General features: G+C 39.7%; 1 protein-coding gene across 1 annotated transcript; it reads left to right on the top strand.

Annotated features, from left to right (window-relative positions):
• The first annotated feature begins 7,362 nt into the window (after positions 1 to 7,362).
• On the top strand, positions 7,363 to 20,402 carry LOC147584690 (uncharacterized). The gene is made up of 5 exons (XM_086720245.1): positions 7,363 to 7,851; positions 8,224 to 8,352; positions 18,931 to 18,995; positions 19,089 to 19,296; positions 20,055 to 20,402. Exons 2-5 carry the CDS (start codon positions 8,349 to 8,351, stop codon positions 20,156 to 20,158), a joined length of 381 nt encoding a protein of 126 aa, XP_086576371.1. The 5' UTR covers positions 7,363 to 7,851; positions 8,224 to 8,348; the 3' UTR covers positions 20,159 to 20,402.
• The last annotated feature ends 6,861 nt before the right edge of the window (positions 20,403 to 27,263 follow it).

The following is a 27,263-nucleotide window of genomic DNA, read 5'->3' on the forward strand; positions in this document are numbered from 1 at the left end:
GCTATTCTGTGAATGACATGGATCTTGGAGATATATAGTGATTATCAACGCCATCCACTTCAGTCTTTGTCTCTCAGAAAATGAGAGTCTGCAGTTATGGTATGAAAAAACAATGTAGAAATGTTTTCCTCAATCCACAGTTTGGAGTTTTATGTAAGTTGGGTAGTATTTTATGTTCTAAAGAACTTGCCATAGTCTTCATAAGAGATGTATAGCTAAAACAAACTTTATTAATAAAGCTTTATGGCACTTCTATCTTTCTTAGTAATTAACACTGTGCATCTGTTCAACCAAAAATGGTTTAGTTTAAAAGCTTAAAACACACACCCCTCCCAAAAAGGAAAAAAAAGACCCCAGTGATCACGCTTTTATTTTAGTAACCTATAAGCTATGTCCATGATGTTTTTTAAAGCAAAATGAAGTATATTTGTTAAAAATAACTTTTCAGTTTGCAGATACAAAAACATACTTGTCCAGTCAACAACCCTGTGCTCTATGTACTGCTCTAAGCAACCGGAAGCCCTTGCACTTGTTAATTTCCCTTGCATGTCAAAAGGGGAAATGGTGGGAGGACAGGGTTAGTTGCCTGGGGTAGTGGGAATGCATGAAATGTAACTATGAAAAGATAAGAATTCTTTTCATATAAAGGAAAGTTGAATGAATAAACTTATATAAATCCTGATTTTAGAACAAAAATTCTTATATAAACCTATCAAAACAATGTTGATATTGAAATCACCTCTAATCACAGTGAAGAACTATGGAAAGTTGCTCTTCTGGTTGTCTTATGCCAGTAACATAATGCTCAAACATATTTGCAATTCTTCAGTGGAAGAGTTATGAATCATGCAATAAAATCAGCCTGATAACTTTTGGCAACCTTTTAATTTCTGAAAATCTGAGAATACACGTTTGTTTCAGTATAAGCGTATACTTGTATTATGTGAATATTCAATTTTTGGTGCTTTGTCCCTCTCCATTAGCTCAAGTAATTGAGAGTTGGTACTCGAATTGAAATGAAATTCCGCCCAATGTGGAATCTCAAAGGGCTTTTCAAGAACATTACAATCCCCATTCCACAAGTCAGAGGCAGGAATAAATAATTATTCAGAGGATAAGAGTGTTTAGAGTCCAGAATTAATTTAGCATTTCCAATATTAAGAAAGGTCCTGGTCTCGTCTGGGGCACATGGCTGGCTCAGTCGGTGGAGCATGCAACTCTTGATCTCAGGGTTTTATTTTGAGTTGGGTGTAGAGATTACTTAAAAATAAAATCTGGGGGAAAAAAGGTCCTGGTTTATGTTCTATTAACACTCCCATTACATAAATTCGTTTAGCATTTTAGTGTTTACAGGGCATATAGCGTAAGGCCAGTCTTTATGCAACAAAGCTATCTAATGGAAAAAATCAGGGAAGTGATTTTTTTTTAAGTTTATTTTGAGAGAGAGAGAGAGAGACAATGAGAGTGAGCAGGGGAGGGGCAGAGAGAGAGGGTAGGGGAGAGAGAATCATAAGCAGGCTCCACACCATGAGCGCAAAGCCTGACTCAGGGCTCGATCTCAGGAACCCATGAGATCATGACCTGAGCCGAAATCAAGTTGGATGCTCAACTGACAGTCAGCCAGTCTCCCCCACAGTAGTGACTTTAAGGAGATTTCCAGATAACTGCATGGATTGAACCCTACCCTGCAATGTGTTTCACAGAAACTTCCCAACGGTCATCTGCAAAAGGAGGGTTAAGGATGACCACAGGATGTGAGAATCTGTCTTAGCTGCTTTGGGGTTGGCATCATTTGGGAAGTGAATCAAAGCTGAAGGTTCTTAATTCGGGAGGAAGATGCTTCAGAATCACAGATTGTAAACTGGGTGAAAATTAATACTGGGAAGAAATATATGCCAGATAGTGGAAGAAAACAACTCGACTGAAGTAGTTTGGGAGATTGGACATACAGGTGGAGCAGTGGTTCTCAATGGGGCAGGGGATGGAGTAATTCTTTACCTCCCCAGGATCATTGGGCCATGTCTGGAGATGTTTTTGGCTGTCACAAGTTGGGGGAAAAGGTGCTACTGGCGTCTGGTGAGCAGAGACCAAGGGTGCTATTAAGCATCTTGATAACATACAGGATAGCCTCCCACAACAAAAAAGCTATTTGGCCCTACATGGCCTTCGTTCTGAATGCATAGGTAGGTAAGGGTATAGCCATGCTAAGGCGTTTGGTTCAAATGTGGACCAAGGTGTTGAATGTTATGGAGTTCCAAGAGGAAAGGGTTATGTGACTTGTCAGATTTGGGACAGGCTTAAGTGAAGGAGGGAACAGCCGGTGGGTAGGCAGACTCTTGCTGAGGTGTTTTTGCGATCTTGGTGGGTGTCCCATCGGGGCAAGCCAGGGGAAGCCAGGACCTGGAAAAGAACAGAAAGAAAGTCTTGCCAGGCAATGTGTCAAGTCTGGAGAAGAGTTAAGACAGTACCATAGCATCAAGCAGCAAAATGGGAATTTTAATGACCCTAGAAAGATGGGAAAAAGTGGATAAATATGGTGGGCCTGGGTAGGTAAATATGGAAGAGAGTCTGGGAAGACATGGATGGCAAAAATAACAGAAGCCAGCAGGTAGAACAATGATTCTCAAACATGCTTGCACATTAGAATCACTTAGGGAATTAAAAAAAGTCCTGCTGTGGGGGCCCCACCTCAGGCTGATTCACTCTGTGCGTGAGGGAGGGTTTGGGACTTTGATTATGTTTATCGAAGTTCCCCAGATGTTTCTCATGGGCACTGAGGGTTGAGAGCTGCTGTCTTAATAGGCCAATAAAGTCAAGGAGGAATAAGCAGGTGATTAGAACAGGGCTGAAATAAGCTGCCATCTGAGACTAGGGACCGCTTGTCCTGTCCTAGAGTTTTGCTGCCTGTCTTTCTTTTGCAGGAGTGTGTGTGGGTTGCAACCAGCTGGCGTCTGTGCCAGGAGCTTGAGGCTGGGTTTTGCTTACAATCTGATGATAGGGACGCAGAGCTGGGCAGTCAGGGGCTCACTGCTTACTAGTGACCAATGAATGACCTTTGGGCTTAAACTTCCAGAAAGACCTCAAATGACCTTCTGACGAAAAGGAATCACTTGGGAGGAAAAATAATGTTAAGTTGCATGGGCAGTTAAAAATGAGTTCATATCTTCTATGTATAGGAAAGAAAAGTATGACATTATAAGAGAAGAAATGAAAAGCTGTCAAACTGTGGTTATCTTGGGGAAAGTGCATCATTTTCTCTACAGGTAGCAGATAAAAGCAGCCTGTTTTCTCACCTTGGTTCCCCAAGGAAGGATGATGAACTGGCCAGAAGGGTGCCTCTCAGGGCCTCCTTTTCAGAGGGTCATCCCTTATCTGCCCTTTCCAGCTAGGAAACATTCCAGAAAAAACATTCCTTTCTAGCAGAAAGGGAGTGTGCGTGAAAGCATTCTTTGTCTGCCAGGGACATTTTCAAAGGGGTTGAGTAAGTGACTGGTGGTGGGAATCTGCTCTGATTTCATTTGTCTCTGGCAGGGCCTGGTGGCACTTTCATATTCTTTATTATTATTTTACATGCAACTTCCTTCCTAGCTTATGATTCCTGTCAGGACTGTGTATTGTTACCCATTAGTCATTTTTTTTGGGTTGGTCTATGATGCTTCAAACGGAGGGCTGGCCTGTTTCAATAATTTTGCTTACAATTCGGTTTGCGTTCTCATTCTCTAGAATCCCCATTTAGTTTCACCCGCACATCACCAGTGCAGCAGCTGGGTCCCCAGCAAACGATTATTTACACACATTAGCAGCTAAAAGGTAAGCACCAGTGACCTGAGCTGGCCTGACACTTCCTCAGCGCTTCGCCAGACATTTTTGGAAGTAAACTCTGCCTTCCTATTTGTAACTCTGTCAGTGACAGTACTCTGAGAATGACTTAGAAAAATTGTTGGTCTCCAGGCAAACTTTAAAACGCTTTGTGGGAAAGCATTGAAGGGTAATCAGAGAACATGTTCTATCCTACTTCAGGGCCAGGTAAGAACATCGCCCCCTCATTACATGTATCTTTATTATTGGATAAGTGGCAGGGAATCGGCTTCTCAACTGGTCAATGGTGGCCCGAAGGCAGGTAATCTATTAACATCATTGTGACTGAGACCCAGAGACTCACATTCTCCAAACAGCTGACTTTCCACAATCATGACTTGAGAAAGGTGTGGTGTGAGGCTTGTGGGAAACTCACATTTCTTTTCATCATTTTCTTGGCTTACGTTTACATTCTTGAACTGTGGTCTTGGCCTGTGTGGTAAGCTGAAAGTCCTCCCTGCCTTTCCTCAGTGATTTCTCCCTCCTAATTCCTGGAAACTGTAATTGTGAAAAAGGTGTCTTTGCAGATGTTGACTGAGTTAAGTATTTGGAGATGAGATTACCTTGGGTTATGCAAGAGGTCCCTAAAGGCCATTACAGATGTCCTTACAAGAGAGAGGCAGAGGGCCATTTAAACACAGACAGAAGAGGGGTAAACCACACAACCACCAAGGCAGAGGTAGGAGTGATGTGGCCACAAGTCAAGTGATGGTGCAGCCACCGGAAGCTGGAAGAGGCAAGGACAGGATCGTCTCCTAGAGCTTCTGGAGGGAATGTGGTCCTGCCAACATCTTAATTTCAGCCCAGTGAAACTAATTTTGGACATCTGGCTGTTGGACTGTGAGAGAATAAATTTCTGGGTTTTTAAAAAATGTTTATTTATTTTTGTGGGGGGGAAGGGCAGAGAGAGAGAGGAGAGAGAGAATCCTAAGCAGACTCCGCGCTGTCAGGGCAGAGCCCGAGGCAGGGCTAGAACTCACGAACTATGAGATCATGACCAGAGCCAAAATCAAGAATCCGGCGATCAACCTACTGAGAGATCCAGGTGCCCAGGTGTGGTGTTTTAAGCACCATGTTTGTGGTCATTTGTTATGGCCGTCTTGGGAAACTAATACAGTCTATAAGAGTGTATCTTATGGATCTTGGACAAGTCACTTATATATTCTAGTATATCAAAATTAGTGATTTTCTTCTCTGGAAATTGTTAATTGACTTGATATTTTTCATCTGATATCTCATTTGTGATCCATTTTTTCTGCTGAGTCCTTTCTGTTCGGGCAAGTAGGGACCAGTAGGGAAGATGATCTGCTGAAGAGATCTCCAGACATGGGACAAAACATTTGTGAACAAGTAACCTAGAAGATTCACTGTTTCAGGAAAGAGAGAGAACATTCTCTGCTATATATTGAATATTTATCATTTCACTGTTTTACTTCCCATTCCAATTTCTATGAGGTAGATAGACCTGTATTTTATCAGCATAAAATAGTGTTGTACAAGATATCATAGAATTGGAATTACACTCTATGGAATGGATGTAGGTATGAGTTGTAGATTATTATGATTCTAGAATGAAGCGGGGGAAATACAGTCAGGACATTCTTATCCTCTTTAGTCAATAGCAGAATATTCTCAGACTTCACCTTCTTCTGCTGTTATTTGACCATGATTCACTGGGCTGGCTCCTGAGTTATGGGACAGTGTAGTATAGGTGTCACTGAGGATAATGTGGGCCCTCGGGGGATCTATTTGTACACAAGTTGTGATGCCCAGTGAAATGTTTCAAGAAAAGGTAATGAATTTTGGTTTTAGAAATGGACGAAATAAACTGCTAGAGATTTTTTAAATGTTCTTCATAAAAGCAAATTTTTTCTATTAAAAACCAGAGAAACATAATTCTTTTTATAATCATCAACCCCCTCATATGACAATAACTGCTTCGTAAAAAGGGATGGAACATAATCTAGTCAGAAAGCTGGATGGTTTCCTTTTGCAAAGAATTTCAGTACATGCTATATGTGTCTGTGTGTTTGTGAAAATATATTGATAAGCAAGTATTTTTTGAAAACATAATTTTACAACAAAATTGTAAAGTAAATTTTCAGCTAGATGTAAAGGATTCTGTTTTCCCAAGTACCTTCCCAATGGAAATGGGAGAACTCTTCAAAATTGGCTTGAGTCATTGGTACAGGAAATCTATATTTAAAGCTTAATTTTGTTTGTGGGTGTAAGGGAGCAAATTTTGCCACCCCAAGATATGCCTCTTTGGCATATTGACTATTCTAAGATGGTTATTTTTAAGAAACTGCAGAGGCAAGAGAATCTCTGAGAACTGAGTGGAAGTTACAAGAAGTAAGAGACTTTTTACACGTGTAAGAGAAATCTCCATTTGTAAAGGTGTCTTCCTTAGTATCAGGAAGAAGCGTAGACCAACAGAGAAGGCACTCCCAACTCTAATAACTTCTTTTGCCTTTAACTGGAGGTGATATTTAAGATGATGGCTTTAGCCATTTTGGTGAGTTTCTCAATTTTCCTTGGTCTCTCTCCTGTGTGCAGGAGGTATCCAGGTTATTAGACTTTGATTTTTTTCCCCTGTTAATCTGTCTCCTGTCAATTTGATTCTTAGACCAGCCAGAATGTTGGAAGGTAGAGTTAAATTCTTTTCTCCCTTCCATGGGCAAGGACCTACTTGTTTATAGTTTCCATGTGTTCTCTCCCTTCCTTCCACAGTTCATTCCAAGGCACTGTGACAGATACCCAGTGAGGCAAATAAGACAATGTCTTTACTAAATGTTTTATTACGGCCCTTATAAATTTTGGAGATACAAAGCAATTATGAGCAAGGTGGACCTGAGATCAGACTGAGTGGGGAGAAGCTGTTCACTTCAGAATGGATCCCCAAAATGTCTAATAAGGACCAAGAATTAGTTAAAATTCACAATGTTGGGAGATGGGTTACACATGTGTAACTTTTATTAGTAAGATAAACTTTTGATGATGAAAATGCTGAAGAATGATTATAGGCTTTGCTCTGAAGGGTCAATCTGAGAATTAACCAGAGAGATGGCATATGAATTATGGATTTTCTTTTCTAGTGAAATGTCTTTTATCACAATTCCCTAAGAAATTTTGTACTGTGCATATTGAAGAGGATGAGAACTAATTTAATAATTTACTCTGTTGTTCATTTATTTATTTATTTTTTGGCTAAAAGAAAATACCTTGTTTTCTTGTACAATGAATTCAATACAATGACCATATATGACCAGTCAAAAAAGTGTGTCAGAATAGCATGCTACGGATATGCACTTTATGTGATCAGTATTTCTAAACAGGTATAGATAAAATTCTGTTCATGGGAAGAATAATGAAAGCAGAAGGAATTTTTTGTTATTCAAAATGTTCTAATCTATAGAGAGAGTGTGCACTCTTTACCTGAGGAAATACATACTGACTTATCTTAATATACTAAAAATATAAGAAGATGGATAGTGAAATCTCATCTAAAGTTCGCTAAGCTAAAGTAATTAAGTAGTTGATTGGGTTGTGGAAAGAGATTAAAAAAAAGGGAAAGAGCAAAGCAATTTCTTTGAATTTGAGGTAAAATGGCTTTTATGTTCAGAGAAGTAATGTGGGTACAAGGTCTGTGTGTGGAGGAGAGGGAAAAAGGTTGTGGGGAAGGTGAGAAATCGCAGGAGTTTTACAATCAGACATAAGTGTCTCCTTACAACCGTCCGGAGGTCCTGCCTTTGCTACATGCCGTGAGTCCTGTTCAATTCTGATTTCACACAGTTTTGAATCCTTGGCACTGGCCCCTCCCAGCTCCCACGCTCCGTCAGAAGTCGAGGCTGTCTAAGAACCAGGCTGCTGGAGCTGAGATGCTCGTCTGATTGTCAACCACAGAAGGTGTGACAGAGTGAAAAACCGGGATTTCCACACGGGAGACCTAGTGTTGAATCCTGGCAGCTGACACTTATTAAATCTATGCCCTTGGTAAGTCATTTACCTTCTCTGTGCTCCAGTTTTTGCACTATAAAATAGAAGTACTTCACAGTTTTGTTTTGAACGCTACACAAAATAGCATATGCAAAAGCAGCCAAAGGTGATTTGTAAGTGGGAGGGGCTCAATCGAATTGGTTTTTTTTTTTTCCGTCTCACCGTTGGAGCACCTCCTCTTGGTGGCAGGGTAGATTCTAAAGGTTCTCTGGATATATTTTACACGTTTTATTATTTTGAAATAATAACAATGAGCAGAAGAATTGTAAGGATTTTGTATGTGCATTTGCCTGCATATACGTATCTTTTTTTGAAGAGGGGGGTACATCTTATCTTTTTCTTCCCTCTTTTTTCCATATTTTTTCTCAGACTGCACTGACCTGGGCTGAAGAAGTGAGATCAGTTCAAATTTGGATGTTGGCACAGGGCTGCCAACATGGGCCCCAGGCAGACTTTCAGATTTTGTTTTGGTGGCGACTGTTCGGTACACCTTCATGGGTGATCTCCACTCTTCTTATCTTTTCCCGTTTGTACCTCCAGGGACAACCAGCATAGCATGCTGCTTGTAGTAGCTGACCAAGCCAAAGATCTCAAGATCCATTTGTCAAGAGCTAGGATATGAATTAGATTTACATTCCTTAGGAGGAATTTCTCTTTATAAAGAGGAGTGGGTTAGCCCAATTAGGAGGGCAAGCAAGGATGGGGAAAGGCCTTCTCTAGTTGTTCTCTTCCTCCTAAGTGCAATCTCTTCCAGGATTTGCAGGTGGGGCCAAGGATTTGCAAATGTAGGTAGCAGATGTGATTTCTATGAGTGGAAGAGAATTAAAAAAAAATGAATCTGTTGCCAGTTTCTCAAACTCAGTAGAGTTCCCACCCAAATCTAGATTCAGGTTGCTCCTGAAAATGATCTGGCAACATCCCAACAGAGGATTGCTAGATGATACATAGCTGCCTTCTAGGGCAAGTGATCCCCAGTCTGGCCAGTTCCCTCCTGCCTTGTGTAATTGGCTCTTTGGACCTTGCAGGCATTTGGATTTTCCACATCCTCCCTACACTTAGCATTGCATACATACCCACTACCACCTCTCCTGGCCACATCTTCCCTCTTCCTGTCCTGGCATCCACCCACACATGTATATTTTTCCAACAGAGCCCGTGAGCTCAGTAAAAACAAGAACTGGTCTTCAGGGAAACAACAGAGTTTACCATGGCAAACCCATGATATTCAAAACCACAAGCCATAATTCCAGAAATACCAGTTCTGTTTCTTGTTTCTTTTGAGAAGTGAATAATCTTATTTTGGAAGGCAAAACGCTACAGTGGTAGTAGTTTTATGGAATCATTTAAAAAGCAGTGGATATGGTAAAGAAAGATTGGATTAAAGCATTCAAAAGGTCAATCAGGCACATGCCTACCAAATGAAAATTTATGCACTTATATTAATTTATTAAAAAAAATAGACTTTAAGGCCAAAGTAAAGGTAAAGGAAACATATTTGATTCCCTTAAGTGATGTAACAAATTTGGATGCTCCAAATAACACAGTTTCACATTATATAAAGCAAAATCTACAGAACTGTGAAAGGAAATAAACAATTCTCCAGTTATAGTGGGAGATACTATCACATCTTTCTCAGTGAGTAATGGAACTAGTTAATAAGAAAAGAAATAAGGATGGGGCACCTGGCTGGCTCAGTTGGTTGAGCATGTGACTCATGATCTTGGGATCCTGAGTTCAAGCTGCACATTGGGTGTAGAGCTTACTTTAAAAAATCAATAAGGAGAGTGAAAATTTTAAGCAATGTACTAACAAATTTGATCTAATGGTCACATATAGGACATCAAAGAGCTGAAAAAGTGCATTTCTTTTTTTTTTTAATTTTGAATGTTTATTTTTGAGAGAGAGAGAGACAGACAGAGCATGAGCAGGGGAGGGGCAGAGAGAGAAAGAGAGAGAGAGAGAGAGAGAGAGGAGCTGAAGCAGGCTCTAGGCTCTGAGCTGTCAGCACGGAGTTTGACATGGGGCTCAAACTCACGAACCGCGAGATCATGACCTGAGCTGAAGTCGGCGTTTAACCAACTGAACCACACAGGTGCCCCTGAAAAAGTGCCTTTCTTTTTAAGAACAGATGGGTTATTTATAAAAATTGATGTATCCCATCCTGTAATGGAAGTAAACAAATTTAAGATAGCAAAATCATACAGAGCATGTTTTATAACCACAAATGCAGTTCAGTTAGAAATCACCAACAAAAAGATGTCTAGAAAAATAATCAGTACATATGAAAATTAAAAAAGAAAGTCCTAAGTAATCCAAGGCTCAAAGAGGAAATTGTTAATATAAATTAGAAGATATTTAGAATCATCCCTGAATAAAGATACTATAAAAACTTATGGGGAGCAACCAAAGCTGAACAGAGAGGAATTTTTAGCCTTAAATTTATATTTTATGTTTATTTTTTATTTTTTTAAGTTTATTTTGAGAGCGGGAGAAAGAGAGATAGTTATTCTGAGAGAGAGAGAGAGAGAGATAGCAAGCAGGGGAGGGGCAGAGAGAGAGAGAGAGTGAGTGAGTCGCAAGCAGGCTTAGCACTGTCAGTGCAGAGCCAGATTCAGGGCTCAAACTCACGAACCGTGAGATCATAACCTGAGCCAAAGGATGCTTAACTGATTGAGCCACTCAGGTGCCCAAGCCTTAGATTTATATTTTAGAAAACTTTAAGCTAATACATTTGAACATAGAGATGAGTTCGGAAAAATATAACTTCCTGAAACTGACTCAAGAAGAAAGAAAAAAGCCCTCCTAGAAAGAACATTTCAGGTCCAGATAAATTTACCAGAGTTTTACAAAAATTTTAAGAAACAACCATTCATACTATGCAAACTTAGAGAATAGAAAGAGTAGTCTCTAGAATAAAACACTCCTTAAAAGCAATATGAAAAGATAATCCCATAGAAAAAGAGGCAAAAGACTTGAACATTTTCATAAAAGAGAACCTTATTTTGCTATTTTTTATTATTAACATAGCTTTATTGAAGTATAGTTGATGTACCAAAACAAAATACACACACACACACACACACACACATACACACACACACACACAAAATCCCTGAACATATTTATTATATACAATTTGATGAGTTTGGAGATATATAGGCACCTGTGAAACCATCACCACGGTCAAAGTAATAAAATATCCATTACCTCCAAGAGTTTCCGCCTGCTCACCCCTCCCTTCTGTGTGTGCGTGTGTGTGTGTGCGCGCGCGCGCACGCACGTGAGTGTGTGGTAAGAACACTTAGCATGAGACCTATCCTCTTCACAAATTTTTAAATATACAATACTGATTTGTTAACTATAGACACTATGTTGCACCATAAATCTCATAAACGATCCTCAATCCTCTCCCCTGTCTTCCCTCTTTCTCTTGTCCAGACCTCAGTGTTCTTATTCATCAGCATATTCCCAAAGCATTAGAAAATGGAACAGGATTTGGCTCATATAGTAGACTTTCAGTAAATATTTATGTGAACTATAAATAAATACACATAGTTGAAATCATCCAAGTGGGAGAGAGAAAGCACAAAGAGAAAGTGAATGGAATAATAAGGAGGCCAAAGGTGAAATCTCTAGAACACTGGCCTGCAAAGTGTGGTAGAATTCAGGAGAGGGCACGAAGAGTAGACTGGAATGTAGAAGTGAGGCAGGAAGGAGAGTATATCAGCATCGACTGGGATATCGTTGGCTGCAGGGAACTGAACACCTAACTAAGAGTGGCTTAAATAATGGGCTTTTGTAGTCTCACATAATAGTCTGGGGGTAGGTAGTTCCAGGGTTAGTGCAGTATTTCTTCCATGTCAAAGCTCTATATTAGCTTTTGCCGATGCTCCTGATTTTCCTCTCAGGATCACAAACAGGTGTCACTGTATCAAATATTAAAAATTGAGTTCAATGGCAGGATTGTGCATGGTAAGAGCTTATCCTCAGGTCCTCATGTCCAGAGCCTGGATCCTGGAGCCCTACGTGTGGGTGCCATCTCACAAACCAGTGAGATCATGACCTGAGCGGAAATTAAGAGTCAGACTCAACCTACTGAGCCACTCAGGTGCCCCAAGTCTATTTCATTTATTTTTAAAATTTATTTATTTAAAAAATGTTTATTTATTTTGAGAGAGCGAGCGAGCGAGCGAGGCAGCATGAACGGGGGAGAGGCAGAGAGAGAGGAGAGAGTATCACAAGTGGGCTTCATATTGTCAACACAGAGTCTGATGCAGAGCTCGATTTCACAAATCTGTGAGATCATGACCTGAATTGGTCGCTTAACCAACTGAGACACCCAGGCACCCCTATTTTGTTTTTAATCTACTATATATGAAGTTTGGCATATGGATTTTAGAAAAATCTACAGTAGCATTTGTGGCTGATGTGTTCCAAGACATGTATCTTCATAAATTTGGGATCAGTAAATCTTCAGCCTTTAGTTTTTTTTCCCCTTCAGGCCAAATATTTCAGGTTCAGAGGTAATGTTGTATTTGGCCACAGAATGTTTTCTAGAAACTATTCATTTCACTCTTCACTGAGTGTCTCTAGTTAGTGCATTCAGTTGGAATCTCTTATATCTGATTAAATCTTTAGGATGGATGTGGGTAGTTCTTAAACTATTTATTTCCCAAAGGGCTTTCCCTACCTCTAAGCTACTTTAGTTTCTGTTATATATTAAGCCATAGGACTAAACAAAGCTATAATTGGCTTTAAATAAAAATAATGCTTAGATCTGTGAAAAACCACTGATCCCAAATGTAATCTTTAGGTCTTCTGGAATCTCTCAGAACAGAAAGAAGGCAATCTTTTAAATTTGCTGAATACCAAAGGATTTTTGATAGCTAGTAAAGTGATCTATAGCTTTGCTAGCATCTGACTTTTTCACTTTCTACCCTGAGGCTCTGTTCCAACGCATGGAATGTTCTGGCCCATGGATTTGTTTTAGTGTGGCAGTCATGGAGCCTGGAGTCCTAACCTTGCATAATAATGTTCTTGGGATCTGAGAATAATCTTTGGGGGAATAGAGCCAAGTTCATTTACCTGGCATTATTATGTGTCAGAAATAGCTCTTACTGAATTTCTGGTTACCAGATAGACTTTTCAATATTATTTTTTCATATAGAAGATTCTTTTCAATATATGCTTATTTTATTATTTAATAACCTTTGCATATAAGCTTATTTCCAATATATTTTTAACATATAAGCTTATTGTCCTTTTATGATACAATATAAAATTTAAATAATTGGAACCATTATTATGTGATTTGTTTTTCAGAACTTTTATTTCTGTATCCCTGCTGAAGCTAGCTCATACTGGCTCATGAGGGCTAATTGTTAAATTTTCACAAATTGATTGATGTCATGTTGATGGCTTGAAGTCATCCATGGTGGGAGTATTACAGCCCAGAAACAAGCAAACACTGCCATCCCCAAAGCCAGTTGGTAAATTTGTACCAATTGCTGCTTTTCAGATATTTTTAAAGGCGCTAAAAATTTTAACCTATCAGACTGAGTTCCATATAATATATTTGAGGTAGAATAAAAAGGTTAGTTATCAGCTATTGCCCATTCCACCAGTGGTTGTTTGTGAAATGTTATCATTTACTCAAAAATAGTCATTTAGAACATGACAGACAAATTGAATGTGGGAAGAAAGGGAACCATAAATAGGAGACATGTATTATAGTAAATGTAGAAAAATAGACAACAGAGGTAAAAAAAAAAATAGAAAGCCAAAGGGAAAAAATCTTGAAGAATGAAGGACAGGAAGAAGACTGTGCTAAGCAAAATTGACACTAAAATTGAATTTGAAAAGTACAGACAGGTTAAAAAAAGGCATCAAAATGAAATAGTTTTGAAAATGGTCAACAATGCCAACTTGGTGAAGTAATGTCTTCCATCTAAGGTGACATTTGCTGAGATGGAAAATGGCACTAAAACCACCAGGCTCTGAAAACAACACGTTTTGCCCTTGACATTTTGGAACACATTTAGAGAATATCATCATGGGCAGATAACCGTATATTTATTGTCCAAATTAAGACTTTTGTGAGTGAAAGGGAGCTCTATTAATAATTATGCATGAACAACGACATAAACCAGAACCACTGAGGCAAACCACACGAATGATAGGCTATATATACTATTAGCCACCCCGTTTCCAATCCAACAGGTTAAGAGAACTTGACGGATAAAGTTTACAATGAAAAAGATTAAAATAAATATTCTTAGAGCCTATAATTATAGTTAATTAGGGGTTTGCCCATTATGAGGTTAAAAGAGTAAATGGAGGTGATTCATCATACTGTTGAATAAACAACAAAAAACATGTGAACACCTAGTCTTAAGTCATCACAGAACAGTCTTGTCGTGCTTCAGCTTGATGGGGTCCCACGTCAACTGCTCTGTAACCGTTGATGCTGGAAATTATAGGTGCAGAAACGGTCCAACTTCTGGTTAGTTATCAAGTCATCTTCTTTCTAGTTTTTCCTGTAGTATTTCCAGTACAGGAAATTTTCTGTGTCCTGCTTATGTGGTTACATTTCTCACAGCTCTCAACACCTGGGTAGGAATCTTCAGTACCAGGTGAGAACATGGCTGTCTTCAAGAGGAGGACTTGGGGCACCTGGGTGACTCAGTCTGTTAAACATCCAGCTTGGGCTCAGGTCATGATCTCACGGTTTGTGAGTTCGAGCCCTGCATTGGGCTCTCTATCGGTACAGAGCCCACTTCAGATCCTCTGCCCACCCACCCCCCCCAATAAATAAATAGAAAAACTTAAAGAAAGACAGAGAAGGGCTTATAAGCTCTCTACTGAATTCCAGAGTGTTCCTTCCTCAGACTTGCAATTCCTCATCTTAGCTGTATGTTTAAGCTAGCCTTCAGAATTCTTTCTCAAAAACTCATACAAAATTTCTCTGGAGAAACACCAATTTTCTGATTTTTGTTGCTATTATAAGGGCCTTGTTAAATTAAGCACTTCATTTATGCCCCAATATCTGGACATGCCTTTTTAAAATTTTTACTTTTTGTTTTTAGAGAGAGAGAGAGAGAGCTGGGGAGAAGGGTGGGGGTGGGGGGAGAGAGAGAGAGAGAGAGAGAGGGAGAGAGAGAGAATCTTAAGCAGGCTCCACGCTCAGTGCAGAGCCCAATGTGGGGCTCAATCCCATGACAGTGAGATCATGACTTGAGCCAAAATCAAGAATCAGACACTCAATCCACTGAGCCACCCATGCGCCCCTCGGGCATGCTTTTCCAATGATGTAATGGGGCTTGGGACTTCAAGGGTGGTATCATGCTCTGGTGTTTGGCCACATTTTACAGTGTATTCATTTTACTCTCTAGGAAATGGGTCGGCTTCTTTAAAAATTCAGTATGTAAGTATGTACCAACAGTTCTTTTTGCTGGAACTCTCTTCACAAGTAACTTCCTAGAAATTTTAAGGTCATCCTTCTGTAAGAAAAGGTCTGGTAGACTGTGTTCCCATTCCCTTTACTTCGAGCTTCGTAGCAAGCATGCCATTCAGGCACTGTTCAATAGACCTCTCTGTGTGGTGCAGATGCCCTGTTTCTGTGCTGTCCACTATACTAGTCGTTTGCCGTATGTGGCTACTGAGCCCTTGAAAACTGGCCAAAGAGAGAGAAACACAGAATCTGAAGCAGGCTCCAGGCTCTGAGCTGTCAGCGCAGATCCCGATGCAGGGCTTGAACCCACAAACCGTGAGATCATGGCCTGAGCCCCAAAGTCTGTCGCCCAACTGACTGAGCCACCCAGGCATCCCCCGAGAAGTCAAATTTTAATTTACTTTTGTTAAAATGTATTTAAATGTAAATAGTCATGTACAGCCAGAGGCTACTGGAGGTACAGCTCCCTACCAACCAGGTGCCTGTTCAGTGATGCCCTTGCCACAGTTCAGTTCAGCAATATTTCCCAAGCTACGAGTGATCCATAAGGGCCCACGTTAATCCCACTGAGGTCATTTGAAAGTCTCGCCGCAGTTTTCCACAACATCACGAAGCTGAATACAAGAGGGGGCAGCTAATCTACCCTAACGTGCAGATGAACGTTACAGTAGAATTTTGACTGCTCCTGGTCAAACTCCTTCTCTCCTAAAAATGATAAAAATTTCTTTCTCTTTCTTTTTTTCTTTTTTTAAAGTAGGCCTCATACCCAGCATGGAGCCCAACAGGGGGCTTGAGCTCACGAACCGTGAGATCAATACCTGAGTTGAGATCAAGAGTTAGATGCTTAACCGGCCGAGTCACCCAGGTGCCTCAATAATAAAACTTTCTAAAGGTTCTCCAATATAATGTAAGAATAAAAGAACAGAGCTCGTGTCAGTACTGTGAACACTGTGAATACAATGTTTATATTATTCATAACAACACTATCATCATTATCTGACTTGTACCTCTCATTACTGTAACCAGTGAAAATTACAAGGCTTCTCTGTCCCTGATAGTGATTGAGCACATGTCAGAAGTGGTCTGTACTGTAGCCGTTGATGGTGCCGGCTGCTCCCTCCCCAAGGGTGGAAGAGAGACCCTGCTCTCATCATCCTATGGCTGCTCCCTTTTCTGCCAATGCCTTGTCCCTTTTCGTAGACATTTAACCATATACTCACAGCTCCTTCCAAGGGAAACTTTGTCATAGTTCTCCATGAAGAGACGGTCTCAGATGGCCATGCACGGCATCACATGACTTCTCCCCAGTTGTAGCTCATTGTCCCAAAGGCAACCGCTTCACACGCTGCCCAGAAACCTATCCTATGATCTGGCGCTATAAGATGAGTTGTGCCAACTCAGTTCTCTGTGTCGGCAATGTGATCTGGGAGTTGTAATGATAGGGAAGAGACCAGCTGTGGGAGCTGAAATGCAGATGGCTTAGGAGAAAACCTAAGTAGTGTTTGTGCTGTGGAGTAGTGTTGGTGCTGTGAGATCATGACAGACCAAGGTCATGAGGAAGCAGAAAAGATGAAGAAGATGAAAAGACAGGCAGAAACTATGAATCAGCAGAAGATAAGAGGCAGGGAAGAGATGAGCAGATTAGCATATGAAGAGTCAGTCTCCAGCTCCTGAAAAATGGTAGAGATGAAGGGGATAGCAGAGCCACACTGATGGCAAAGTCCTAGGACGAGACGTGCAAGTAAGTGCCTGCTGCTGAAGCCCTTGGTGACCGGGCTGAACGCTCCTGGTCTCCACGAGTCTGAGTCGATCTTTTCTTTTCTGTGTGAAGAAGGGCTGTTGGCTTCTCCTGGGTTCCCTAGTATGGATCTGTATCAGGCAGGGTTTTCCAGAGAAACAGAACCAATATTACAGACACACACATCTGTATGTATATGCAATATATACAATATATAGAGAGGTATGTATATATATCATGGGGGGAGATATTGATTGATTTTTAGGAACTGGTTCACATGATTGTGGGGACTGGAAAATCTGAAATTTGTAGGGTTTGAAATTCATGTAGGAGTTGGGGTTGCCGTCTTGAGTTTGAATTCCATGTAGGGCAGCAGGTTGGAAACTTGGGCATGGTTTCTATGTTGCAGTTTTGAAAGCCTCAGCCTTTTTTCTTTTGGAAGTCTGTCTTTTAAAGCCTTCCACTGATTAGATGAGGCCCACCCACATTATGGAAGGTAATCAGCTTTACTCAGAGTGTCCTGGTTTAAATGTTAATCATATCTAAAAAATTCCTTCACAGCAATATCTAGATTGGTGTTTGATGTATTAATTGGGCACCATAGCTTAGCCAAGCTGACGTGTAAAATTAATCATCATAGGATCCTTCCTAAAAATCTGTTGGGGCAGTCAACTTTTGGTTTTGGCTCACGTCACCATCTCATGGTTCATGATTTCAAACCCCACCTCGGGCTCTTGGCTGTCAGTGCAGAACCTGCTTCAGATCCCCTGTCTCCCTCTCTCTCCACCCCTCCCCCACTCATTCTCTCTCTCTCTCACGCGCGCGCGCGCACACACACACACACACACAAATAAATAAACATTAAAAAAAAAGATCTCCTATGGTTTGTGGCAACTTTAGTCTCTGTACTTTTCTCAAGTTTTTCCAGCTAGTAAATGTTGAAGAAGGATCCGAGACCAGCTGCCTGACTCAAAACTTGAAAATTTAACCACTAAGAGCTTACATCATTTTGTCTTATATCTATCATTTACTAATTGATTTCTTTATTTGGGAACATTGGCTTGGGGACCTCCTGAATGGTTGGCATGGTATTAGGTTCTGGACAGACAGAGAGTAAATAATTAAAATACATAATACTACATATTAAATAAAATAGTTAAATATGATTAAAACAATTTCTTATATAATGCATATATTAAATATATTTAAATATAATTAAAAAATAAAATGTAAAGTTAGATCTAATGGTGAATGAGAGTGGAAGGCACGATGAGGAGGGACAGCTCTTGTGGTTGGGAGGTGGGTTTAGAGAAGGTTCCCACTGGGCAACACTGGATGTCAGATCTGAAGGATGATCAGCATTAACTAGTTAGGAGGAAAGCGTGGAGAATGGTATAAAGAAGGATGTGGGGGGAAGGGCTACTGGAGGCAAAGAGACCAGTAGGTACAGAAGCACATGGCCCAGAGAAAACACATCACTGAAATGTTAGCTGGAAATCTTTTTTTTTTTTTTTTTTTTAAGCTTATTTATTTTGAGAGAGAGAGCCGTGCATGCAGGAGTCGGGGAGGGGCAGAGAGGGAGGGAGAAAGAGAATCCCAAGCAGGCTCAGTGCTTTATCGCAGAGCCCAACTGTGGCAGGGGCTTGATCTCAGGAACCGTGAGATCATGAGTCAGATGTCATGATCTGACTGAGCCACCTAGGCACCCCATTATCTGGAAATGTTGATCTAAGTTCTTTAAGATAGTGACTTCCATTTCTTTCTTTCTTTTTCAATTCCATTTAGCCCCTAGCCACTTAATTGAGACCTTATATATCCTACACTCTTTATTAACTGAATAAATGGACATATAACTCATAAAGAATATGCTCTTTATCTTAATAACCAGATTCTTCCATGAGCCTATTTGCTGCCTTCAGAGACCAAGAAACTGAGATCCACAGGTCCCACCCGGTATGATACTTTTTGTTCTTTCAAATAATCTTCTTTTGATGATGACATTTAAATGTTTGCATACATAATCCCCTTTCTGCTTAAACCATCAAGCACTGGTTATGGCCACGAAACTGGGAGGCAGAGGAAGAGCCTGAAGACACTGTACTGAAAGCTACACCCAAGCCTGCAATGCTGCCACTGGCCGTGGGGAACAGCTGCTGCAACGTCAACTTCTGCAGCCAGCTATTAGGGAAGGGGAATCTTGGAGTTCAGTCAGAACGGAACCAGTGGGCCATCTGGAGGGCCAAAAGGCAGGGCGGTGAGTTTTGATGACTATTTTAAGAAATAGCGTGTGTGCACCACACGTGTGAACATACGTGTCATATGTTAGGAATGCTTCAGGTCATGAGTATTTTTTATTTAAAGGAGGGTTAATTTAGAACAGTGATATCAGTAGGGACTGTTATCTTGGCTTGAATACTATTAGAAGGCTTTGATCTTTTAATTATGTGTTTTAGAATTTAGAAGGAACTGAATAATTGGGTTTAATTCAATTCACTGCTTAGAGACAGCTAGTAAAAATATGTAAGATTCTTTCCCCTCATATCCCAAAAGCCTTGCACACGTACATACACCGATACATATGCAGTATCAGGACTATACAGAATGACGAAAATTATTAGCCATAACTCGCTTCACCTAACTGCAACCTTAGAGTAAAGAGTAGCCCACAGGTTCATATGGGATTCAAAATTCTTCTCAAGTTGATATTTTGTAGGCTCTAAGCTTGGAACTGCTATTGACTATTATTTATGGATAAGTTTTATAGTTTTACTGAGCCACTATTTCTTCATCAATAAAGTTACGTACCAAAGTCATTGATTTTTCCAATTCATAAAATGTACTCAGCAGAGGAGTTCACATTTTAAAAAGCACTTTGAAAAGGCTAAGATCGCCTACTTATATAAGAAGTAGATCTAGCTTTCAGTCATTTATTTGTTCCATGTATCGAGTATATTACAATGATCATATATATATAATTACATATGTATAACATATGCTATGCTAATTGTTGAGGTCACGCTGATGAAGAAGAGAGACGTTCCTGCTTGTGGGGTCTCCGTGGAGGGGGTGAAGACAATTGGAAGATTCCTGTGGGTGTCTATGTTACCACTTACTAGGTATGTGATTTCAGGTAGGTGTAGAATGGTGTATATAGTACCTTTTAGGACAGTATCATAGGATGTTTATGAGAATCGAGTGTGATAACTGTTGCAAAATAAATCAAGCAATATACAAATGTGGTTCTACTGTGAAATATCAAACAGAGAGAGAAAAGAAATTGGAAGAAGTTTGAACCATGGAAACTTTCCCTTTAACAAAGAACAGGCATAAAGGGAACAAAAGGGATAAGACTAGAAAACTGACAAAGGGGGGGGTGGGTATGGAAAAATGAGAGGAAGTAATACATGGGAAATATAAACTAGTTGTATTAAAAATATTTTTCAGATTTTACCTAGTTAAATATATTAAATTCACAGGTCTTATTCCAGCATGATTTCCTTCAAAATTTGGGTAAAAAGTACATTAAAAAAAGAAAAAAAAAAACCTCTTTAATTTTTGTATTCAAATTCTAAGGGAGTTTATTTCTAGTTTAAAGAAAGAAGAATCAGTTCTACAAAAATAGTCCGCATTTGTGGTTTATCCCCAGCCAGTGTTTGTGGCAACTTTGCTCAAAAAGATCTGTTTGCTCTGAACTTGGAGAAAGGGCGAGTGGTGTCACAGTAGAATGATTCTACCCTGTTGACCACAGATTTGTAGTCGTGCATGGGAGCACACATTCTGGCTAAGATTTGACACCAACGCTTCACATTTAGAAAGAAAAAGTCTTGCTGTTTGAGATCCCTGGTTTTGTTCCAGGAAGAGAGGCAAGATTAAAGGCTTTGTGGATGCAAGAACAAACATAAGCTAAGAATCTGGCAAATACTGGACAGGATATTTTCAAAGGAAATAGGATACTTTTTTTTCAATTTTTATGATTCTGCCAGTCACATCTTGGTTGAAAATCTAATCTTGTTTCAAGGATAAAAGGATAAATTGATACCCTCTCAGCAACAAGCAAAGTGTTTAAAGGCAACACTATTTGATTATTTTTACTCTGACATGTAGAGAAACTGTCATTTTAATCAATAAAATTAATTAGAATGGCATTGTATTTGAAGCTTTCGTAAAAGCAAAAAAACATGTTTGTGAGTAGTTCTGCTGACATTTACCCAATCACCTCTCTTCTTTGGTCATCAGCATTTTGGTTAGTGCTTTATAGTCCTCTTGATTTAAACTCTCATCATGATCTACTCCGATTCAGTCATGAATCTCAAAATATGTTGCTGAAATAAAACCTTTGATATTTAGGGCGGTTTTTAATGATTTGTCTTCTTCTGGATTGACCAATTTTAAAGGAAAAAATGCTGACTCATATTCACGCTTTCCATGCATACATTATTTTATGACACGTCGTCTCAGAGCATGAGGTATTTCTTCTCAGAGCGAAAATTTGGAGGAATACAGGTGCCAGGGCCAAAGCATCTATAAGTGGACTGTCTACAAGGGAACACGTTATCGTAAATTAATGCTGCAATCAAGAAGAAAGGTAGATAAACCCTTTTTATATTGTCACCACAGGGAGGAAAAGGACAAATGAATACTTATTGCTTTTATCTTTTCTTACATCTCACCAGAAAAAGACTTTTCCGGCCACAGCATCTTTGCCAAATTAATCTCCAGAGGGACACTACCGTTCAATCGAATCTTTGCAAGATTTTACCATGGTCTTCTAAAAAGAAAAATCACTCAGTGTGATACGCTTTATTATTTATCTTGGATAATTCCAGGAATAGTTCATAAAATATTTTGGTCAGCAAGTGTTCCAGATCCAGTGTTGGAGATTAAGTTGTCAAATTAAGACAGAGAGGTTATAGGTGTGCCTGGGTGGCTCAGTCGGTTAAGCGTCTGACTTCGGCCCAGGTCACAATCTCATGGTTTGTGGGTTTAAGCCCCGAATTGGGCTCTGTGCTGACAGCTCAGAGCCTGGAGCCTCCTTCGGATTCTGTGTCTCCCTCTCTCTCTGCCCCTTCCCTGCTCGTGCTCTGTCTCTCTCTCTCAAAAATAAATAAACATTAAAAAAAAAGATAGGTTATAGAATCCTTGTCTGTGATGGTTTAACCATTACTATGTCAAGCTGAAAAGTAGCTTTATGTTAATGCATGTATTTCAGAGAATGAAACATGAAATAACTATAGTTGTACTTATTCTCAGCTTTCTTATTTTAAAGTGAGAGGGTTATCTTTGATGGAAAAATTTTAAATAATTGAATTAATCTTTGAAACATGAAGTAAAAAGGTATGATTTTTCCCCCCTATAACACACATGTTAACTGTTTCTTTGGTGTATTTTGTTCTGTTAAAAAGATATGTTTTCATTTGATCTGGCTTTTTTTTCTTTTTTTGCCACAGTTTTTTCCCTAAATTTTTGAAGTCAATAGAAAAGATACCCACTCTCTCCCAAAAATTTCAGTGTGAGAAAAGTATTGGCATACTTTTATGCTAGCTGGAAATAAAGTGATCCATAGCATCTGAGTCACTTTGGGATTTAGAAGAAAGAAACAAAAAGGGTGCGCGTGTGTGTGTGTGTGTGTGTGTGTGTGTGTGTGTGTGTGTGTGTTTTCTCATTTCTTCCTCATTATTTTGCACAATTTTCACTTACAATTTTAAAACTGAAACTCATGTCAAACATCAATATCAAACATTGACTTGTTAAAGTTTATGAGACCTCAACAATTACATTAATCAATTTTTTTAGAGATTTTTGTAGTTTCAATTAAAGGTCCCAATTTCTGTGTACAAGGATGAATAAAAATTGATTCTCAGAAAATGAATAATAAACCCAACTGCAAGTTTAAAAGAGGGGCCCACCTAGGAAGACAAATATAAAAAGTGTTTAGTTAAAAATTAATTTCCTGCCAAGAATTCTGTTTCTTCCAGAACTGTTGATGAAGATTCGTGCTCTCCATGATAAATTAGTGGATGGTGACACTGATCTGACCTTAACAGAATACGTGTCATTTTTTTCTTCTGCCATTACTCTCTTTCTCTCTGTCTTTTTTTTAAGTTTATTTATTTATTTTGAAAGAGACAGAGACAGCGTGAGTGGTGGAGGGGCAGAGAGAGAGGGAGACGGAGAATCCCAAGCAGGTCTGCACTATTAGCATGGAGCCCAATGCGGGGCTGGAATCCATGAAACTGTGAGATCATGACCTGAGCCAAAACCAAAAATGGGCCACTTAACCAACTTGAGCCATCCAGGTGCCTCTCTTCTGCCATTTCTCTTTAGTTGTATGTATCACAACTTTTAATGGGTTGTAAATAGCTTTCTAAACTAATGAAATAAATATGTGTCAAGTGTAATTTTTTTTCTGTTTTAAGTTTTAATAGTTATCCCCTGAGTTCATTTTTTGCCATGCTTAAAGGTAACTTTGGGATGGGTTCGATTTCATTAATGTTGAGATATAGATCCCTGAAAACTCATGCTGTGGTATCATATCACCCAGAATGGTACTATTCCTATCAGGGAATTATGCTTCATAACTTTTCTTGGTGAAGTTACATTTGTATTTATAGAATCAACCAGAAAATTTACACTGAGGATTCCTTTTATCTCCTCATCCTCAACTTTAGAAATGGAAGAATTAAAGACAGTTCAGGTTTCTTTTTTCTGCTCCGTGTCTAATTGTCCTCAATAAGTTAGCTCCCCAACCATTCTAAGAGGGGTTCCACTTTGCCATGTGGCTTTGGTCCTTCTGGTCCAGATCTATTTGAATGACACAGCTTCTAAGGGTTTCGACCTACTTTTCTCTGGCAGCTTTCCCCTCGTCTCCCCCTTCAAGTCCTTCAACAGCCATAATGATGCATTTTGTCATTTTCCACACTTCATCACTGAAATCTCACATCCAGAATTCCTCTTTCTGGACATCACCTCCACCAAAGAGCTTCTAGCACTTTGTTTTATTAGGCTTTCCACATTCTTGATTCCTCTACATTTTCTTGGTCTGTCATCCACATTCTATATTCAGTTCTTTCCCCATCACCCCAGTCTCTCTTTTGAGACCATCAGCTCTTGTTCCCATGTCCTTCTCTCATGTCTGCTTGGCAAAACATCAAGCCTGGGTGAATCCAACCATTGGTCTTCTACACCAGAGTCTTTCTGATTAGAAAATCGACCCGCTAGCAGATTGGTGCCACTGAAGGTTTAATGGATTCACCTGGGTTTTCAGTGCTTCCTGGCCTTGACTCCTTGTTACACCCAGGAACATGGCCTGTTATCTTCATTTATATGAGACTCCTTTTATACCTCGTCAAAAGAAATGGAAGCTTTCTTTATTTATACGTGCGTTTGCCTATTTCTTCTTTAAGCTTCTCTTTAGCATCAGCAGCCCAAATCGTGATGTCAAAAGACCCATGGTAAATCTGGGCCAATTCTCCAATGTGGTGGGAGGTCTTTGGGCTGGAGAACTGATACTGAAAGTCTAGTGGACGGTGGCCAGAGGGTGTTCTGAGGTCTCTCTGGTTTATGGCAGGGTCTCAAGTGGTAACTGATCTGGAAGTGGGCTGGGAAAGTTGTCAGGCCTCAGTTAAGTGTCTGGGCATAGGGAAGACCCTCAGTCTCAGTAATGGGGTGGAAGGTGCAGTCAGAAACCGAGTTAGAAGGCCACGCATAGTGTGCTCAGAGGTGTGGGAAAGAGTTAAGTATCAGAGAAGGGCCCATCCCAGCTCTGGTTCCCAGAGGTCACCCAGGCACATTAGATATTGGTTGTTTTACCACAGGATTGATTTCAGATCTTACCTACTGCCTCCTTTGTCAAGAGTGGTTTGGAAAAATGGGTGGAGCTGAGTGTCCAGGTGGGTGGGGCTGGTGAAAGTTTAGGGCGACAGTGATGGAGTCTTACCAGAGATGAAGCAAAAGAGGTAAATTAGGGTCAGCCTGTAAAAGGCTTTGCCTAAAGATGAAGAATCATATTAAATGGAAACTGAACAAATGGGAAAGGGTCAACTCTAATGTTTCTGTTTTCATAATATTATTTCGTTTATATAAAAGGGATGGGAGGAAACTTTTAAACCAAAGAATCAACATTTGGTTTGCCATGTGAGGATTGTATACCTTATGGACATTTTATTTATTTATTTATTTTCATTTTTATTTTTCGCCTTATGGACATTTTAGACCTGGATGTAGTTTTTCGGTCTGTGGCCTCCTGGTTCTGTCTTCTGTATGTTAATCTTCTGGTTTCAGTACATTCAGGGAAAATAAACTGATTTTAGTATTAGCCTAATCAAAGTTACAGGAAGGCAGATCGGTTGTAATAACATAATATGGTATAATCCAAGGCTTAATATATTTGTATCCTGCTGTAGGCAGCTATAATATGTTAGTAGATATTTACATAAAAAAATCAAATGGAGGATAGTTATCTGCTTTACAAAATGTTCATTATAATATTTCTGTTAAAAAAAACAAACGCTAATTTCCTCTGGGCATTTAAAATCTGATTTGGTGTACTAAGATTCCATGTGCACACACATTTGTCCTGATTAATAATAAAGTAGGGTTGATTAATCAGGATAAACAGACAGTTTTGAGTTTAGGCTTAAAATGTCAATATAAGGATAGAGCTCAGTGCTCTGGCTTTTCAGCAAATCAAGAGGCTAGTTTTACTAGCTGAAAGCTAAGTACAAGGCAATAGCGTAACATGGACGTCCAAAAATGGGCATGTGATCTGAGCCTCAGTTTACCAGAAATCAGGATCCAGAAGAGATGGTCAAATATGCCACACAGACCACACCTGGGGACACCCTGCCCCATTTTTCCAAGGGACCTGACAGACTTAGTGCCTGTAAAGGCAGGTGTTGGAGACAGTGGAGGTACTGGGGCCCCATCAAAATTGTAAAGGATGAAGATATAGAGGATGCTCAGCTTGAAGAAAAGAAGGCAGAAAAGGCAGTGACAGCCCCTTAAAGAGTGTGATGTGTTGCCGTTTGGAAGCTGGCTTGGGGTGATCTGCTATTGTTTTAGGTTTAGGATTCGAGGTGGGAATTACAGAGAGGCAGTGTCCTCTTCCTCACAGTGTGTCAAAGTTTCCTTTGTTTTTAGAGGACTGTTTTTTTATTAAATATAATTTATTGTCAAATTGGTTTCCATACAACGCCCAGTGCTCATCCTAACAAGTGCCCTCCTCAATGCCCATCACCTGCTTTCCCCTCTCCCCCATCAACCCTCAGTTTGTTCTCAATATTTAAGAGTCTCTTCTGGTTTGCCTCCCTCCCTCTCTGTAACTTGTTTTTAGAAGATTTTTGTGTGAGAGAAGAGATTAGTTTGGATAAGAGGTTGGTCTGGAGGCTTCAATGGTTCCTTCCACTGACTGATGAGTTTAAATTTGTCCCACCAGGTAAACTACTCAGCTGTTATTATTTGTTATTTGTACTTACATATCACTTATGATGTATCCAGAACTGTTCTAAACACTGTATAAATATCAACCATTTCACTTATTTTAACAACCCTGTAAGTTAGTTATTACCCACTTTTTATAGATATGGATAGTGAGGCCCAGAGATGTTAAGTTAGTTACACAGAAAGAGTAACACAGCAAGAGCCAGATCCCCACCCAAGCTCTCTGCCTCTTTATTTTAGGAATATGTATCTTGGGGATTATATTATACTTGAATTATATATGTGGTGGCTCTACTCCCAGTATATTATTGAGCTGTTGCCTGAAAATGACTTTTATGTTTATTATTATTATAATTTAAAGGTTTTTTTTTAATTAAAAAATTTTTTTTCATGTTTATTCATTTTTGAGAGACAGAGAGACACAGAGTACAAGTGGGGGAGGGGCAGAGAGAGATAGAGACACAGAATCCCAAGCAGGCTCCAGGCTCTCAGAGCCTGACATGGGTTTTGAACCCAAGAACCATGAGATCATGACCTGAGCCAAAGTTGGACGCTTAACCCACTGAGCCACCCAGATGCCCCTAAAGTTTTTCTTATCTGGGAAGAGTTTCTGATTCACCTTGATTCACATATGCACGTTTTGTTAGAAAACAAATACATTGTTTTGTGTCCCCTGTGGCATAAATCATTTTCAAACAGTCATTTGGATAATTTGAATACTTTATCAGTATTCAGTATCAGCCTTCTCCCCCCTTCCCCCATTTGTAAATTCTAGTGAATTAA

The sequence above is a fragment of the Puma concolor genome, chromosome A1 (assembly GCF_028749965.1).
Source record: "Puma concolor isolate L17-30 chromosome A1, mPumCon1.1.hap2, whole genome shotgun sequence".
NCBI lineage: Eukaryota > Metazoa > Chordata > Mammalia > Carnivora > Felidae > Puma > Puma concolor.

Coding starts and splice junctions, on each gene's coding strand:
- LOC147584690 (XM_086720245.1), top strand. Junction 18,996..19,088: donor AGATCCACAGGTCCCACCCG/GTATGATACTTT, acceptor TAAACCATCAAG/CACTGGTTATGGCCACGAAA. Junction 19,297..20,054: donor GAGGGCCAAAAGGCAGGGCG/GTGAGTTTTGAT, acceptor CTAATTGTTGAG/GTCACGCTGATGAAGAAGAG.